This window comes from Callospermophilus lateralis, chromosome 12 (assembly GCF_048772815.1).
Source record: "Callospermophilus lateralis isolate mCalLat2 chromosome 12, mCalLat2.hap1, whole genome shotgun sequence".
Taxonomy (NCBI): Eukaryota; Metazoa; Chordata; class Mammalia; order Rodentia; family Sciuridae; genus Callospermophilus; species Callospermophilus lateralis.
Window position 1 is genome coordinate 71,018,733 of NC_135316.1, and position 19,520 is coordinate 71,038,252.

Genomic DNA, 19,520 nt, shown 5'->3' on the forward strand with positions numbered 1-19,520 from the left:
TTTGCTCTTCTTTTTCTAGGATTTTGAGATGAAGTATGAGATCATTTATTTGTTGGTATTTTCTTTTTTTAAGGAATGAACTCCAAGCAATGAATTTTCCTCTTAGAACTGCTTTCAGTGTGTCCCATAGATTCCGATATGTTGTGTCTGTGTTTTCATTTATCTCTAAGAATTTTTTAATTTCCTCCTTGATGTCTTCTATAACCCATTTATCATTCAGTAACCTATTGTTCATTCTCCAAGTGATGCATGATTTTTCCTTACTTCTTTTATCGTTGATTTTCAGTTTCATTTCATTATGATCAGATACGATGCATCTCTGCTCCTTTATATTGTCTAAGAGTTGCCCTGTGACATAATATATGATCTATTTTTGAGAAGGATCCATGTGCTGCTGAGAAAAAAGTGTAACTCCTTGATATTGGGTGGTATATTCTATATATATCAATTAAGTCTAGGTTATTAATTGTGTTATTGAGTTCTATAGTTTCCTTATTCAACTTTTGTTTGGAAGATCTGTCCAGTGGTGAGAGAGGTGTGTTGAAGTCTCCCATGATTATTGTATGGTGGTCTATTAGACTCTTAAACTTGAGAAGAGTTTGCTTGATGAACATAGCTGCACCATTGTTTGGGGCATATATATTTATGATTGTTATGTCTTGTTGGTGTATGGTTCCCTTGAGCAGTATGTAGTGTCCCTCTTTATCCCTTTTGATTAACTTTGGCTTGAAATCTATTTTATTTGATATGAGTATAAAGACACTCCTGCTTGTTTCCGAAGTCCATATGAGTGATATGATTTTTCCCAACCTTTCACCTTCAGTCTATGTATGTCTTTTCCTATCAAATGCATCTCCTGTAGGCAGCATATTGTTGGGTCTTGTTTTGTGATCCATTCTACTAGCCTGTGTCTCTTGATTGGTGAGTTTAAGCCATTAACATTTAGGGTTATTATTGAGATATGGGTTGTTCTTCCAGCCATATTTGTTTATTTATGTTACTAAACATGGTTTGTTTTCCTTTTTGATTATTTTTCCCCCCTTTACTTCCTACCTCCCACTGTTGGTTTTCATTGTTATTTTCCATTTCCTCTTCCTGTAATGTTTTGCCGAGGATGTTTTGAAGACATGGTTTTCTAGCTGCAAATTCTTTTAACTTTTGTTTATCGTGGAAGGTTTTAATTTCATCTTCCATCCTGAAGCTTAATTTCGCTGGATACACGATTCTTGGTTGGAACCCATTTTCTTTCAGTGTTTGAAATATGTTATTCCAGGATCTTCTAGCTTTCAGAGTCTGTGTTGAAAGATCAGCTGTTATCCTGATTGGTTTACCCCTAAATGTAATCTGCTTCCTTTCTCTTGTAGCTTTTAAAATTCTCTCCTTATTCTGTATGTTGGGCATCTTCATTATAATGTGTCTAGGTGTGGATCTCTTATGATTTTGCACATTCGGCGTCCTGTAGGCTTCTAGGATTTGGGATTCTGTCTCATTCTTCAAGTCTGGGAAGTTTTCTCGTATTATTTCATTGAATAGATTGCTCATTCCTTTGGATTGGACCTCTATACCTTCCTGTATCCCAATGACTCTTAAGTTTGGTCTCTTAATATTATCTCATATTTCTTGGATGTTCTGCTCATGATTTCTTAACAGTCTTGCTGAGCTGTCTATGTTCTTTTCAAGTTGAAATACTTTGTCTTCATTGTCTGATGTTCTGTCTTCTAAGTGTTTACTCTGCCGGTAGTATTCTCAATTGAGTTTTTAAGTTGGTTTATTGCTTCCTGCATTTCTAGGATTTCTGTTTGTTTGTTTTTTATTACCTCTATCTCCCTGTATAGTTGATCTTTTGCTTCTTGGATTTGTTTCTGTAATACATTGTCGAAGTGGTCGAAGTGATCTTTCATTGTCTGATTTTGCTGTCTAATGTCTTCCTTGAGACTCCAGATCATCTGCAGCATGTATATCCTGAATTCCTTATCTGACATTCCATCTACTGCAGCTATTACCTCTTCTAAAGTTGAGTTGACCTGCATTGCTTATGGTCCTTTCTTTCCTTGTCTTTTCATATTGCTCGTGTTTCTTTCTGCTTGGTGAAACTGTTGTGTTTTTGAAATTTTCCCCCTATATATTTATATTGCTCTTGTATAGTTGAAAAGTCTCCCTTGCAGGGGTGGGCGGCGGCTCTGCTCCTCCTCCAATTGGGGTGATCTGTTTACCACGCTGGTGGGCCGCTGGGACTGTTCTGCCGGTCGCAGGTCTGCCTACCTTGGAGGCGCGGACAGCGGTTCTGCTCTGCCCCTCCTCCAATTGGTGTGACGTGTCTACCATGCCGGCGAACCCCTGGGCCTGTTCTGCCGGTCGGTCGCAGGTCTGCCTACCTTGCAGGCGCGGGCGGCGGCTCTGCTCTGCCCCTACTCCAATTGGGGTGTCGTGACTACCACGCTGGTAGGTCACTGGGCCTGTTCTGGGCGCGGGCTGTGGCTCTGCTCTGCCCGTGCTCCAAATGGGGTGACGTGACTGCCACCCTGGCGGGCCGCTGGGCCTGTTCCGGGCTCGGGAGGCGGCTCTGCTCTGCCCCTCCCCCAATTGGTGTGACGTGTCTACCACGTCGGCAGGCCGCTGGGCCTGTTCCGCCAGTCGGTCACAGGCCTGCCTACCTTGTGGGCACGGGTGATGGATCTGCTCTGCCCCTACTCCAATTGGGGTGTCGTGACTACCATGCTGTCGGGCCGCTGGGCCTGCTCCGGCCGCGGGCGAAGGCTCTGCTCTGTCCCTACTCCAATTGTGGTGACGTGTCTACCACACCAGCAGGCCGCTGGGCCTGATCCGCCAGTCGGTCGCAGGTCTTCCTACCTTGCAGGCACGGGTGGCAGCTCTGCTCTGCCCCTACTCCAATTTGGGTGACGTGACTGCCACGCCGGCGGGCCGCTGGGCCTGTTCTGGGCTCGGGAGGCGGCTCTGCTCTGCCCCTCCTCCAATTGGTGTGACGTGTCTACCTCACCAGTAGACCGCTGGGCCTGTTCCGCCGGTCGGTCGCAGGTCTGTCTACCTTGCAGGCTCGGGCGGCGGCTCTGCTCTGCCCCTACTCCAAATGGGGTGACGTGACTGCCACGCTGGCGGTTCGCTGGGCCTGTTCTGGACGCGGGCGGCAGCTCTGCTCTGCCCCTCTGGCCTCCACAGTATTCAGCAGGACCCGGCCTGAGAAGCAGTTTCTGCGGGTTCTTTATCCCTGGGCCAGAGCAGTTCTGGGAGCCAGAATTCGGCCTCTCCGGGCTTGGTGCATGCTCTAACAGGAGCAGGCTCCAAGGAGCAGTTTTCGCGGGTTCTATAGCCCTGGGCCAGAGCAGCTCTGGGAGCCGGAACTCGGCTGTTCCGGGCTCGGTGCGTGTTCCGATAGGAGCAGGCTCCAAGAAGCAGTTTCCGAGGGTTATTTAACACTAAGTCTGAGCAATTTGTCTGCGAGACGCAGACAAATGTCAGCCTGAAATTACCTGTTCTATAGCTGAAAGAGCTGCGATCAGTAGAAAACAAGGATGGTGACGTCAGCTCTCCAAGATGGTGGCCGCTGGCTTCCTCTGTGGTCTGACCTGTGTGGAGAACCGAACTGGACCGTTTCCTTTCCCCGTCTCAAACCCAGAATTCAGCTCCGAGCACAGCAAATGCACAGCTGGCAGGAGCCCACAGAATCAGCAGCACTGCGTCTCTGTGCTGCTAGCTCGTCGTTTCCCTGCGCGCGCCGCAGACTCTAGCCGCGGGGCAATCTGCTGAATAAGCAGCGTGACCCTCCGTGCGGACAGATCGCTCGCATTTGAGCCCCCGAATCTGATCCTCCTGCGATGAAAATCCTTTCACTAGGTTTTGGAGCACCCCAATTTTGCTGGAAATTCCTAACGAGATAGCATTTAGCCGTTCTAACTCGTCATTTTCCCTCACAGTGACGCGGTACACGGAGTTGATGCACTCCCTTCGCCACCATCTTCCATTAATCTGATTCATGAGTCAGAAACTATAGAGGTGTGACTGTGAATCCCACTAACTTCTTAAGAACTTCCTGAGTTTGTTTAAACATGGAGCTGTGTGTCTACACAATTGGCACTGTGGTGAATTTTAAACATGGTCTTGCCTCTGTGGAGTCCACATAAATCATCAACCATGCAAATAAAACCAAAGGTGTTGTATGTAAGGAAAGAGAAAGGTGAAAGTATTATGGGGTTTATAGCAAGCAACTTTTTTCTCACAGTTCTTAATTGTACAGAATGGTAAGATTCATTGTTATGGATTTGTACATGCACATGATACAACAATGTAATTTGGCCAATATCATTCCCCAGTGTTTCTCCTTTCCAGTGTTTCTCTTTTCTCTCCCTTCCTGCCTCCTCCTAGTATCTTTCCTGTCCTCTACTGACCTCCCTTTGATTTTAAGTAATGTCCCCAGCCCTCACCTTTCTTTTCCTTTTTCCTCTTTAGCCTCCACATATGAAAGAAAACATAATGACTCTTGAGTTTCTGAGTTTGGCTTATTTTCCTTAACCTAATGGTCTCAAGTTCCATCCATTTTCCTGCAAAAGACACCATTTTATTCTTCTTTGTGGTTGAGTAAAACTCCATTACAGCAAGGGAACTTAATCTGCTCTTGAGGCAGGGCTACTAGGAGTGAGAGGTTTTGTAAGAAAGGGATTGTCCTGTAAAGGTGGGTGCTCATCATGTGCAGAGTGCGTGTGGCAGCTGAAAAGAAGCCCTGTGTGGCTGGAGAGTGAGAAAGAGAGAGAGTGCATGCTGGAGGGGCCGGCAGGAGCACAGGTTGTACAGGACCTTAACAACTATGGGCGTAGTTGTTCATGACGTGTTAACCATTTTGGGCTTTTCCTGCAAACTTCCTTTAGCTCTTGGGATAACTTTTTTAACTTTGTATTCGGAGATAATTTTAGACTTAAAAGTATTACTGCAAAAATAGTACAGTCAGTTCCCAAATCCCTTTCTCTGAGCTTCCCCCAATGTCTACATCTTATGTAATCACAGTAAAATTAGTAAATCTGAGACATTAGCGTTGGTGCAATACCGCTAATTGTAGACTTTATAGATTTTTTTTTTCAGGTTTTTTACCACTGTCCTTTATTTTTTCCATAAACCAATTCGGAATTTCACATAGAATTTAGTTATCATTCTTAGTCACTTTTAATCTCACACTGTGAACCTGACATTTCACCCTTTACTACTAAGCATATCCTAAAAATGAGGATGACAAACAGCACACCAAAATAAATAAATAAATAAATACAATTCAGTATTGTCTGCTAGTAGTCCATTTTTATTTGCTGCTCTTAAGATATCAATTATAGCTAATTATTTCATGAGGATTCCAATTGAATTTCATACCATGCATTTAGTTATCTCTTAAGTTGGATGTATTCTGTAACTTCTCTATTCAATATGATAGCCACTTGCTCATGTGGCTATGATTAAATTAAATGATTAATTAACTTGTGCGATGAATGAAAAATACAAAAACTATCATATGTAACACATGGCTACTGTGTTGGAAAGCACAGATATAAAACATTTCCAGAAAGTTCTATTTGGACAACATTGTTTTAGAATACTTCATTAACTTTTTACAGAAGAACAATTTCTGCTTAGAGCAGGATTTCTCTAAGTTAGTGCTGTTGCCTTTGTTGTGGGGATGTCCTGTGCCTTGTAGGATATTTAACAGCATCAGTTGCCAGTAGGAGTCCCCCAGTAGTGACAACTAAAAATGTCTCCAGCTATTTCCAAATGTTCTTTGAGGGTGGAGAGCCACTAGTTTAGGACACTTTGTTCTGTTTTAATTAAGGGTCTTAGGAAACCAGAAGAGACGAGCATAATTTATTCTGTATAGGTAGCATAACACTTGTATGTATTCAGTGAAGTTTGATGAATGAGTGAACAGATGTTGAGACGTTAGGGGTTTTAGATGTTAGGGGAAGATGAATTCCATCAGGAAGATTTATTGGCCCCTTGTTTCCTTCTTTCTCCTCCAGTCTTGCCAAGTTTAATCAGGAATGTAGAGTCTAGAGGCCAAAAGATATCTTTTATAGTTTATTTCCTGCCATGTTTGTAGCATTTTTCTGATTTTTTTTAATTGTTGGTGGTGATTTCACTGTTTAAAATGACCCCTGAGCATAGTGCTGAGGTGCTAAATAGTGTCCCTAAGCACAATAAGGTTATGACTGTTCTTATGGAGAAAATATGTTTTATAGTGCTTTTGGCTTTGAATTCAATGTCATAAACCAACAAAATATATTAATTAGGGTGTTTTTAAACAGAAATATACATGAAATAAAGTTGTAAATTGGTCAGTTGCTGGAAGCGTCATTAGGGGATGCTGGTAGGTTCCTGGCCCTGTCTTCCCCAGGAGCAGTGGTTCAGTGTTGGCTAATTCAGCGTTCATGGCACCTTATGGAGCATAAGGAGTGCAAACGGTGAGAACCCGCTGTTAGTGTGCTTTTAAAAATCAGCTGAGTGTGACCTGGGCCTGAGGATAATTTGGGCAGAAGCAGAGGCATCAGCTCCTCCCCTTCCCTCCACCAAGTGCAGCAGAGGAGGTGCAGGGCTTGACAGCCATAGCTGGAGCTCTGCCAGCCCAGGCCTGGATTAGAATCCTGCTCGCCTGCTTCCTGCTTGCATGCCCCTGCCTTGACTTGACTCCCATTACTTGTGTTTTCATCAATGAAATAGGAAATAATATTCCCTACCTCACACGGTTTCAAGTCTGATATAGTATATGTCTAATATCTAAGCAGTGTGTGGCCCAGAGGAGGTCCTGGAGAAAGGTTGCTCCTGTGGCCACTCAGGCCTTGTATAGTTTCAAGCCATTCTTTGGAAACCTTATTCAGAACCTACAGTGACTGGTCCTGTAGTAGCTGCTTTCCCAACCATTATTTCATTAATTCCCACAGTGTATGTCACTGAATATGTCAACTGGTGATATTACAGCTCCCCCAGGCACGTTAGTTAGAAAGGCACATGAGTTAAACCAAGGGTGATAAATATCCAGCTTTCAAACCTGGCTCATTTTAGACCCTAGTGTTGAGGGAGGGGTACCTGGGAGACTCCAGGTGGATCATTTTCCTTCTAGTGGTAAGTGCAAGGATGTTTGTCACCTTTATGTTTATGCCTTTCATTTATTGATACATTTTATTAGGGAGGTTTCCTAAAATAGTGCCGACTCATGTTTGCAAATTAAAAAGTGTGAAGAGCACCAATCATTTTCACCCACTTTCCAGAAATGTTCACTATTGGCTCTTGGTGGCATCTAGACTATGTATGTATGTATTTTTAAAAACAAGATTGACATCATATTATGTCTACCTGTAACCGGGGTGTGCCTCCCCACAACCTCCCCCTCGCCCTCTGGGGTATAGCACTTCATGCTGAAGCACTGCACTTTACACTGAGAGTGCTGCACTTACAGAGCGAGTTGCCTTTTGATGCACACTTTGGTTGCTGCTCCCCCGTCCCCACCTTGGAGTACTTTAGTGAGTACCTTTGTGTGTGTCCATGTGCCTGTTGGCATTTGTCTGATGGAGTCACGGAGTTGGGATTACTGCTACACACGTAACACTGAAGCATGTCCCAGCAGTGTGCTCCTAAAAGGTTATTCCCTCAGTAGCCGGGGTGAGTGCCTGCCCCTAGACACCTCACCTGTTCTAAGTCGTCTAGATGTGTGACACTATGGAGGAGAACAGAGTATCTCACTGCTTTAATACGCATTTCCCTGACTCTTATGAAGATTGTTTTTTTTACGTCTCTTTTGGTTATTGCTTTGCTCTCCATGTAGGACCTGTTCCCATCCTTTGTTCATTTTTGTATTTTTCTCTCTGACATGTCAGGGAACTCTTTTGCATGCTGCTTCCTAGTATTGTGTATGTACTGCTTTGCTATTTACAAAGCACTCTTCCTGTGTGTGATATTGAATCCATTTCTGAGTTGCATTTTGTGGTTTCAGGACAGTTGGCCTGAAGAGATTCTGAGCTGTCTTAGGTTTTCCTGTTAGTGACAAGCGGAGTCCGTGCTCCCAGCCAGATTTAAGATCCTAAATGGAGTGCTCTTTTTGTTGCATTGCAGTTTGCTTTATCCATCTTCCAAACCCAGGAGTATTTAGGGAGGGTTCCAATTTTCCAACATCTATCCCCTATAGCAAAACTTGTAAGTGTCTACAGTGTAAATTCCCAAGTCCTGCCAGTGTTTTCCTAGCTGTCATGAGGTCATGTATGACTTTACCATCTTAAAAACAGCCATTGGAGTCTTTGAACCTTGCATAGGAATTGGTGGTGGTGGGCAGCTCTGGGTTGATTTCCAGCCTAAGGTGTGTGACACTCAGTCTCTGATGTGCTTGGCAGAGTTTGTGAAGCGGCTCCGGTACTGTGAATATTTGGGGAAGTATTTCTGTGACTGCTGCTACTCGTATGCAGAGTCCTGCATTCCTGCACGGATCTTGATGATGTGGGACTTCAGGAAGTACCACGTCAGCAATTTCTCCAAAAAGCTCCTGGATAGCATATGGCACCAACCCATTTTCAATCTGCTGAGCATTGGCCAGAACCTCTATGCGAAAGTCAAGGAACTGGACAGGGTAAAGGTGAGCAGTTGCCTCTGCAGGGGAAGTGAGTTCAGCTAAGTGTCCCAGGGCAGGAAATGTACCTCACTCTAGTTTCATGGAATCCCATGCGGACCTTCTGAAAGGCAGATGGACTGTGATGTAAATGAAGCTTACCTTTGGGGCCCTCACTTACACAGACTCCTTTCCAAGGCCCCTACTAAATCTTTATATTAATACATAATTTGTGTTTTTCTTGAAGAAAGTCCCAAAGTTGTGTAAAGCTTCAGGCTCCACAATACCTGGATCCATCCAGGACCCTCTGTAGATCTGTGGATTCAGTTCTGAACCCCAGCTCTAGAGGCTGTTTGCTTTAAAGGTTTGTTTTCTCCAGGGGTGCCAATCCACGGTGGTGAGAAGTAGCATTTCACTTTGACGTGTACATTGCCAATGTTATTGATTATTATTTAAATATTTAAATTTCCCTGTTTGGTTTCTCACCTTAGGACATCCAGGAGCAGCTTTTTCATATCAAGAAGCTGTTGAAGACCTGCAGGTTTGCTGCCAGGTATGATTCTTGACTGAGACAGTCCATGTTCCCTCCTCCAGCTGCTGATCCTCTGAGTGCCTCTGGGAACTTGCTCCCCAGGTCACAGGGCTTCTTAACATAGTGATTACCTCATGGCTGTCCTTGGGAATGCAGACCACCTCTCAGAATTGCTAAGTCACTGGTGGAGTAAGAAGAATGGGCCAGGAAAAGGGTGAACCAACTCTAGCTAATGGCTTTTTGGTTGTTATTAATAAATTGTAGTCAATATGTATGGCCGCAAATTTATCATCTTTTTTTTAATATTCTTTTAGTGGTAGATGGACACAATATATTTATTTATCTTTATGTGGTGCTGAGGATTAAACCCAGGGCCTCACAAATTCTAGGTGAGACTCTACACTGAGCCACAACCCCAGCCCTCAAATTTACCATCTTAATCATGTTCGAGGCAGTTCAGTGGTGCTCAGTCCATTCACATTGCTGTGCTCTCATCACCACTGTCCATCTGCAGAACTCTTTTCCTCTTGCAAACTGGAAATTACGTGTATGTTCAACACACCTGCCTGTTTCCTTCCCTGTCCCCTAGAAAATACCTTTCTACTTTATGTTTCTATGAACAGTGACTACTCTCATACAAGTGGAATCTGATAGTGTTTGTCTTTTTGTGGCTTATTTCACATAATAAAATGTCCTCAAGATTCATCCATGTTGATTCATGTGTCAGAATTTCCTTCTGTGCTAGCATGTGTGAGGCACTGGGTTCCATCCTCAGCACCACATGAAAATAAATAAATAAAATAAAGGTTTTAAAAAAGAATTTCCTTCTTTTATAAGGCTGGGCAGTATTCCTGTGGGCCCATATCCATCCACTGAAGGACACTTGGGTTGCTTTGCTGCTTTATGAATAATGCTGCTATGAGCTTGGGGCCTGTTCAGTTCCCCAGAAGGAGAGGCAGGAGTCCTGTCAAACCTGGGCGAGGTCACAGCCCTCTGACTCTACTTCTAGAAGATTATCTTAAGGATAAATTTGTGATATGAACAGAGATTTAGCTAAAATGAAGTTTTTAAAATAAGAAATCATGTTTAAAATCGAGCAGGTGTTTAGTAACAGGATGGTACTTAAATTGATACTACATGCATAGGATGGACTGCCAGTCAGTAAAGTTTTAGATGTGAATTCAATGAGAGATTTATTTTTATTTTTAGCTATACGTGATAGTGTAGTATATTTTGACATATTATACATACATGGAACATTACTTTCCATTCTTGTACATGTTGTGGAGTTACACTGATCATATGTTCATATGTGAACATAGGAAAGTTTTATCTGATTGATTCTACTGTCTTTCCTATTTCCATTGCCCCACCCTCCCTTTATTCTTCTTTGTCTAATCCAGTGAACTTCTATTCTTCCCTCCCCCCAGTTATCATATCAGTGAGAACATTCAGCCTTTGGTTTTTTGAGATTGGCTTATTTCACTTAGCATGAGAGTCTCCAGTTCTATCCATTTTCCAGCAAATGCCATAATTTTATTCTTTTTTTATGACTGATTAATATTCTATTATGTGTGTGAGTGGTGTGTGTGTATTACTTTTTTTTTTAACCCATTCATCTGTTGAAGGACACCTAGATTGGTTCCATAGCTAATGGTTCCATAGCTTAGCTATTGTGAATTGAGCTGCTATAAACATTGATGTGGCCATGTCACACTGTCCTTTGTGTATATGTTGAGGAGTGGGATAATTCAGTCAAAAGGTGGTTCCATTCCAAGATTGGTGAGGGATCTCCACACTGCTTTCCAGAATGGTTGCACCAATTTGCAGTTCCAGCAGCAATGTAACAGTGTACCTTTCCCCCACATCCTCACCAACATTTATTGTTGCTTGTATTCTTGATAATTGCCATTCTGACTGGAGTGAGGTGGAATCTCAGTATAGTTTTAATTTGCATTTCTCTCATTGCTAGACAAGTTGAACATTTTTTCATATATTTTTGGACTGATCATATTTCTTCTTTGAAGTGCCTGTTCAGTTCCTTTGCCCATTTATTGATTGAATTATTTGGGTTTTTTTTTTTTTGGTGTTATGTTTTTTTGAGTTCTCTGTATACTCTGGAATTTAATGCTCTATCTAAGGTGCAGATGGCAAAGATTTTCTCCCATTCTGTAGGCACTCTGTTTACATTTTTGATTGTTTCCTTTGCTGTGAAGAAGCTTTTTAGATTTATACATCCCATTTATTGATTTTTTATTTTGCTTCTTGAACTTTAGAAGTCTTATTGAGGAATTCAGTTCCAAAGCTGACATGATAGAGTTGGGTCTACTTATTCTTTGAGTAGGCACAGGGTCTCTGGTCCACTTTGATTTGTGTGAGTGATAGGGTTCTAATTTCATTTTGTTGCATATGGATTTCTAGTTTTCCCAGCACCATTTGTTGAAGAGGCTATCTTTTCTCTAAGGTATGTTTATGGTGCCTTTGTCTAGTATGAGATAACTGTATTTATATGGGTTTCTCTTCTGTACCATTTTGGTGCAATACCATGCTGTTTTTGTTATGCTAGCTCTATAGTATAATTTAACTTCTAGTATTGTGATGCCTTCTGCTTTGCTTTTCTCACTAAGGATTACTTTGGCTACTCTGGGCCTCTTATTTTTCCAAGTGAATTTCATGACTACCTTTTCTATTTATGTGAAAAATGTCATTGGAATTTTAATAGGAACTGCATTGAATCTGTGTTGGGCTCTTGGTAGTATGTCCATTTTGACAATAGTAATTCTGCCTATGGGAGATCTTTTAAGGTCTTCAATTTCTTTCTGTAGTTTTCATTGTAGAGGTCTTTCACCTCTGTTGTTGGATTCCCAATTTTTTTTTTTTTGAGGCTATTGTGAATGGGATAGTTTTCCTAATTTTTCCTTTAGTTGATTCAATACTGATGTATAGGAACATAATTGATTTTTAAGTGGAAGAGGAGACAGTGACTTAAGAGGGTTAAGATGTTCATTATAATAAATGAGGTCATAGGCTTTTAGAATATTTTGTTTAGATTTATATCTTTCATCATGGTGATATGTTGCTTTTGGATTTAATTTCCTAGGAAGGACCATGTATCTGTGTCAGTAGTCATTGGCCCCTGAGCCCCATCTGGTATCATGGGCCTGACAGGTTAGTGCTTCTCAGGGTCTCCATTTTCCTCCTCTATGACATGTGGTGAAACCCACACATCCTCCCTTCTACCAAATCTTGTGAAGTAGCCATTCTGTGCTTCAAATTTAAAAAGTTAGCAAATATACGTTAAGTGCAGGGGGGAAGTCAGACAGCTCATGGTCAGACTTCATGTTACACATGTCAGACTGCATGTTACCAAGAGGGTACAGAAGAGGCGGTATGGAGCACACTTAGGGATGGGGTGGGGTTGGGAGTAGACAAGGCTTCCTGGGGGAAAAGCCTGAGCCTGAAGGGCAAGTTGGAATCAAGAAGAGGAATCTGGAACCTCCACCAGAGGGTGCAGCATGCGTAAGTGTCCCATGCTGGATGGAGAATTAAGCCAGTATGACTTCGTGGAGTGTCAGGTCCAGCACAGGCTACCAGTAACTGTTTTAGGATACTCAGAAGGAGACCAGGGTAAGGTTTAGATGCCTCTGGTTACTCAGGTAACCATGACTGCTGGCACTCAGATGCCTTAGTCTTTAGCCCAGTGCTGGACTTATAGATTTAGAGTCACATACCTGTTTGTGAGCAGTAATTCTCTTGCTAGCTGTCACAACAGTCACTGGCACTGATACTCTTGAAATTTAATTGGAATGAACAGGGTGTCATTTTGATTTCATGATAATCAAATGGTACAAGGTACATATTTTTTTATTAAATAAATGTTTATTACTAATTTTTTAAAGTAAGATGTGGGCAGAGAAAGAGGAAAAGTTTTCAGTAGGTTCTATATAAACTTTCTCTAATCACCTTTTTTCCTGCAGTAGCAATGGAGATTATGGGCAGTGTCTACACTCAATTTCCTGATCTCCTCATTTCCTGGAAGTAAAGAGGTTCTCATTGACTCTTGTTCCAAGAGCACTTTCAATGTTTTTTTAAGTGACTATTCCTGTTTTTTTAAAAAATTCATTTTCTTTTTAAAATTATTTTATTTTAATTAGGTATATGGTAGCAGAATTCACTCTTATTCATTGAACACAATTGCAGAACAACTTTTCATTTCTCTGGTTGTACATGATGTAGCCTTGCACCATATGTGCTGTCTAGATGCTCTTTAATAGATGAATGGATAAAGAAACTGGTATATATTCACAATGGAATATTACTCAGCATTAAAAGAGAATAAAATTATCGAATTTGCAGGATGGAGTTGGAGAATATAATGCTAAGCAAAGTAAGCCAATCCCCAAAAAACAAAGGCTAAATATTCTCTCTGATAAATGGATGCTGATCCATAATGAGGATGAGGGGGACATGAGAAAAATGGAGGAACTTTCATTGGGTAAAGGGGAGGAAAAGGAAGAAAGTGGGTATGGGGGCAGGAAAGATGGTGGAATTGGTCCACATTTTTAAGAGTTGAAAATCAAATGTTCCACTGGGTGCAGTGACTCACACCTGTAATCCTATAGGCAGAGTCAGGAGGATCGCAAGTATATTTTTAATATTATAAAAGATATAAAAGGTTGGGGATGTAGCTCAGTGGTGGAGCAATCCTGGGTTCAATCCCCACTACCAAACCAAACCAAACAAAAACAAAACAAAACAAAAATGTGTTCTGTTTTCTCTGTGCAAGGAGGGTTGGGGCAGCCTGCCCGAGTTGCATTTCTCTGCACATTCTTGGAATCACGTTTTGTGGAATTTCAGTTTCTTCCTGGCATCTAAGTACACTTGCAATAAGTAAAGTGGTACACAGGGTTCACTGGTGTTCTCGTAGGTGTTTTTTTTTATTGATTTAAAAATATTAATGCTGAGTGCCAAGAGAAAGCACTGCCCTGTCCTTCCCACCCCTGTGTACTGTGTGGGTGTCTTCCTGAATCCCTCTGCTTCCTCTCTGGCAGTGCATTAAAGGAGTTCGAGCAGGTTCCCAGACACTTGACTGAAGTTCTCCACGTGTTCTCCCTGGAGGACCTCCTCAGGACCAAGAGAGGGCTGCTGGCACCCTTACTCAAGGACATTCTGAAAGCAGCCCTTGCACATGTGGCCAGCTGTGAGGTGAGGGTTTGCTGGGAGCGGGTGGGTCCCTGACCTGTCCCCAAGCCAGGGCCTGTGCAGCGTGCTTTTTACATGAGACCATTAACTCCCACAAACCCTGAGTGCAGTGCCAGCGACACCATTTACAGATGAGGAGAGTGATGTTCAGAGCTTCGAATTAATGGACCCAAATCATCCTGCTGATTACTGTGAGAGCTGGGCTGCAAGCCAGGGCCCTGGGACTTAGTCTGGGTGCTGGGGCTGCTTGATTCCAGTCTGCTTGAAACAGCCACATGGACTCCGATGTAACAGAACAGGAAGCCCTGTGTCTGCATGAACTGGAAGATTGCAGTGTAGCATGGAGATGAAATTCCATCATTTAAGAACACAAGTTGAGAGTACAGTGTGGTGGCACGCATCTGTAGTCCCACCTGAGGCAGGAAGATCCCTTGACCCAGGAGTTCGAGGCCAGCCTGGACAGCTAGCAAGAGCCTGTCTCAAAAAGAGAGACAAATAAACAAAGTTTAAAATCATGATCTTTCTGTGTTTTAAACTGACTTGGTGAGAAATGGATGTTATGTGCCCTTTTTTTGTTATTGTTCTTATCCAGTTTTTTAGAAGCTAAAATCATAGACATCCAAAAATTGATGATTATCAAGTTCTGTAAAATTGCTAACTCAGTTTCTGTATCAAGAGAAGCATTTCCAGTTTCCGACTTTCTGATGCTTTCTTTTACAGCTCTGTCAGGGAAAGGGCTTCATTTGTGAATTTTGCCAGAGTACAACTGTCATCTTCCCATTTCAGACGGCAACTTGTAGAAGATGTTCAGGTATTTTAATAACTAGCAGAAACTTAGTAATAACTTAGCTTAGTTGTAAATTTAAGTTTAATGACTTAATCACAGAGTTCACTTCAGCTGCATAATAGCTTAATAACTTGGGCACAGGTTTTTCTTAAAAGTGCAGTGTGGTTGTGTGGTGGGTTGGAGATGACCCAGTTTGGGGTCCATGGGGAGGAATATTTGGTGGAGCAGGGATAAAGGATGAGGTCTGCTGGGGTTTTGGATAGAGGAGATGTTCCTCCTTTTGCCTGGGCTTGTCCTGTTTTGTAATTCGATCATGAATTGTTATCTCCTGTTCCTTTTGTGCTACTTTGGTGGAGTTGAGGAGCTGTTATAGAGGCCATGTGGCCCCCCCGGCCTAAAACCTTTACTCTGTGGTTCTTTACAGAAAAGGTTGCTGGTGTTTATTCTAGGATATCAGTGCCCAAGGGAATCCTGTACTCTGGATTCATGTTTTATCAAGAGAGATTTTAGTAACATGTCCCTTTTTATGGGTACATTCTCCACTGAGGCCATCCCAGGGTTGTCTCCCCTTACCCTTTAAGCAGTGTTGCAGGCCTGCAGGACAGGTTTCCCATCAAGAGAGGCAGACATTTCCATACAGAATATCTCTGTGGGGGACATGAAGCCAACAGGCTCAGACGGGGGAAAGTTCACCTGTTCAAGTCTCAAGCCCATCCAGTGGGGGGACTCTGGAGCCCGGATGGCGTCTTATCATTGTCCCAACTTGGGGACAGAGAGCCGGCTGGGTCAGACACTCCACAGTGACCAGTCACTGGATGCAGGCTGTTGCCAGGAAGGGGGCATGATGTTGACTGAAGCAGCTCTCTCCATTTAGGGCCATTTCCAGAGAAGCGGTGCCACCTCCCAAGGGTCCTCAGCCACCAATCTCTCAAAGGCTGGGGAACCCCTGCCACGTGTTTGGGCAGATCTGGGGACACTGTGTGGCATCTTCTGTGTTCTTTAGACTCTGTGAGCATCATGTTCATGACTTGTCAGGTAATTTATAACACCTGTGAGTTTTAACTTGGCTGATTACTTTTTGCAAGACTCTGGGTTCTGATTTAGATCCCTGCCTCCCTGGGATGGGAATGAGCATCATTCACATACGAGAAAACAAGATGGTGTGTTGTCTGACAGCTGATCTCCTTGCTTGCAGCATGCAGGGCTTGCTTTCACAAACAGTGCTTCCAGTCATCCCGGTGCCCTCGGTGTGCAAGGATCACTACTCGGCGGAGACTTTTGGAAAGTTTGCCCTCTGCAACCAGGTGATGCCCCTTGAGTATTGTGAACTGTTGTTCAACATGCCTTATGATAAAATGCATTTGTGTGTATTATTGTCACTTTGTTTTTGGTATCAGAAATTGTATATTTATGAAAAAATATGGCCCAGATTTCTCTTTATTATATACATATATGTACATATTTAATATTTTAAAAATGCGTAATTTTTGTTATTAAGTATATTGTTACTAATACGTGTTTACACATGGTAACATACTGGTGTACACATGTGTGACATTTTTGCTGCTACTAGGGTTATTTAAGAGTTTTTAAAGGGCACTTCTTAAATTGTATTGTAATAGTTGTATTTAGTTAATCTTGGAGCCTTTTTTATAAATTTTAACTGACAAAATGAATTATTCAGTTCCTCTTCCTTTAAAGCTTGTTTGGTGAAACTGGTTCTTTCAATGAACAGAAATGAAACCTGAAATCTGTCTGCTCCAGATTTTTTTTCTTCAATAAACATACTTCTACCTAAATGCCACTTTGCAATTGTGTTAGCCTTACATACCTATTCCAGGCTTTGCTTAGAAAGTGTATACCTATTACACAGCCTGTGCATGCAGGTCTAGGTGAGGTGCAATTACAAGTGATTGCCTCTAGATGGCAGTGTTTCCGCAGCACACATACAGCCTGTTTGCCATCTCTGGTCCACATTCATGCGAGGTCAAGGGAGACAAGTAAGTAGAACTTCATCCCTGCTCTTTGGGATATTACCTCATAGATACAAAACCAAGCAGAGGTATTTGAAGACTTAAATAAGCTGTGGGTAAATACTCTTAATGAACAACGTGGTTCTAGCAATAACATTAAAATCATAGACATCAATTAATAAAATTAAGTGAATCATAAAACTTTTGTGAACTTCTTTTTCCCAATATTTCTATTTCCTACATACTTTCACCCATTTGGAAAGGGATATAGCCCCATGTCCCTTCCTGGGACATCTTCAGTCCAAGTGATTCTTGATCTAGGGCTTGAGTGTTATATTCTCTGGCATCCACATGTCCTGGCTACACCTCCTCTGAATGAGCTTCTCAAGCAGCCAGGCAGTCAGGGAAGTGCTACAGGTTGTCCCCTACCCCTATCCATCCCTCTGTGTGAGTTTTATGCAGTGAGATAACACTAAAATTATTGAAAGAAATGAGTGTATTTCTGTCAGTCTGGGTCTTCTCATTCAGTTGTTTTCTCATCATCTCCAGTCCTCCTGCCAAAGCTCTGTTCACATTTATTACTTGAACAAATGTGTCAAATAGAAATTTAGACACGTAGGAATAATAAAGTCAAATTTAACTACTGTCTCATTTCTATCCATAGCTCATATTCCCTCATGGGAATCAAGGGTCAGAATCATGTTTATATTCCTGGGAATAACTTTCTGAGGCAAGTGTGAATATCTCCAATTTGCAGGTATGTAAACTGAGGCTTACCAAAGAGAAATAACTGGACTGTGTTCTTCTGCATAGTACAGAAGTGCATAGTGGTCTCTACCACCAGAGGTGTGCATATTAGAACTACTTTTGGCATTCAAGTCTGCCTACTTCCAAAGCTTGTGTTCCTAGCCCCAACTTCTGTGGGGTGTGTTTGAGATAATATGAGCAAATCCAACTCTAACATGTGCTAATCCAGCCTCTGTTCCTGGCATGGGGTTGGGTATTTTCCCATTGTTCCCTTGTGTTAATGGAGCTACTGAGGCTCAGGCTTCTTTGAAGCATCTGGACAGAAATCATCCACAGCACGTGTGCAGCACTCAGTAGGGAAGTAATTAATTGTGGCATATGTTGCTGCTTAGTGAGATTTACTCATTGGTGGTCTTTTCAACTCTCCTTTGGCTGCTGGAAGGAAGATGAATACTAATGTTTCCCATCAGATCATCACACGTACGAGGCATTGGGTTGCAGTGCTGTGATCCTCAATGATTAATTTGCTGTTTCTACACTCCTCCCTTGGACAGTTCTTGTAAGGTTTCATTTATAGTTGTGATTCTCACCTGCAGGAAGAGAGTTCTAGTACCTTGAGACAGTGGGTGGGGTGAGAAGAGAGCCCCTCCCAAAGGTATTCTGCTCTGTTGACCTGGGTGAGAATTACTAGCCAGGACTTTGGATAGAGTCCCAGATATACTGCTTCCTACCTGTGAACTTCTGATTAAGCTTCTTCAGTGATCTGAGCTCTGTTTATAAAATTGAGGGATAATAATTATGTTCAGTTGATCTGAGGGTTATAAATGGAAATGAATCACACAGCAGAGGGCCTACTATAAGTAAGGTCCTAATCAGTAAAAATAATCAGATATAGAAAGATTAAAAACTGAGTCATACCTCCTATTTTATATATCCCCAGGTAAACTACTTTGTCTCAGTTTACAATCTATAATATGAAGATTATGCACTATTGTGCATTGAATTGTCCCTCCCCAAAATATATTGAAGTCCTTAATTCCAGGCACCTTTGATTGACATATTTGGAACTAGGATCTTTGCAGATGTAATGAAATTAGGGTGAGGTCATACTGGATTTGGATGAGCCTTGATCCATTGACAAGTATTATAAGAAGAGGGAAATTGGGACAGAGATATAGACTCAAAAGACACAGAGAGTGGTGGAGTCCAAGACTAGGTGACATATTGACCAGCCAAGGAACACCAAGAACTGCTGCCAGCAACTAGAAGCTTGGAGAGAGGCATAGAACAGATTCTTCCTCAGAGCCTTTGTTATATGAGAGTTTTAGGGCAAAGGCCAAGACTCCAGGGGTCCCAACATACTAGGTCTGCCACCAGTCCCAAGATGCCAATCAAAGAGCAGTGGTGAAGGCAGGAAAGGAAGTTGAATCAGTAGAGATAAACTGGGAAGATAAGGGGACCCTGTCTTTGGGGATACTGACAAGAGGTTCAGGTTTAAACAGAGGAAGAATTGGGGCAATGGCTAGAGGTGTGCATAGTTAAGCAGTCTTGGCCAAACTGGTGTGGCTAATCGCTACCTCAAGTCTACTTATTTGAGGTCTAGAGAGGTCATTGTCATCATTTAAAGGAGTAGTTGGGTTCCCATGAGATGATTCCTGTGTTTAGAGGGGGAACCTTCGTTCCCATCATGGA

The 19,520-nt window shown here is 42.3% G+C and overlaps 1 protein-coding gene across 1 annotated transcript in view; it reads left to right on the plus strand.

Moving 5' to 3' along the window:
- LOC143411437 (protein associated with UVRAG as autophagy enhancer-like) overlaps positions 1–16,748 on the plus strand; it is a 29,120-nt gene extending 12,372 nt beyond the window's left edge. The window contains exons 8-12 of the mRNA XM_076872219.1: positions 8,230–8,614; positions 9,079–9,140; positions 14,171–14,324; positions 15,042–15,132; positions 16,304–16,748. Coding sequence (XP_076728334.1) covers positions 8,230–8,614; positions 9,079–9,140; positions 14,171–14,324; positions 15,042–15,132; positions 16,304–16,416 — 805 coding nt within the window. The 3' untranslated portion in view covers positions 16,417–16,748. The remainder of the gene's footprint in view (positions 1–8,229; positions 8,615–9,078; positions 9,141–14,170; positions 14,325–15,041; positions 15,133–16,303) is intronic.
- The last annotated feature ends 2,772 nt before the right edge of the window (positions 16,749–19,520 follow it).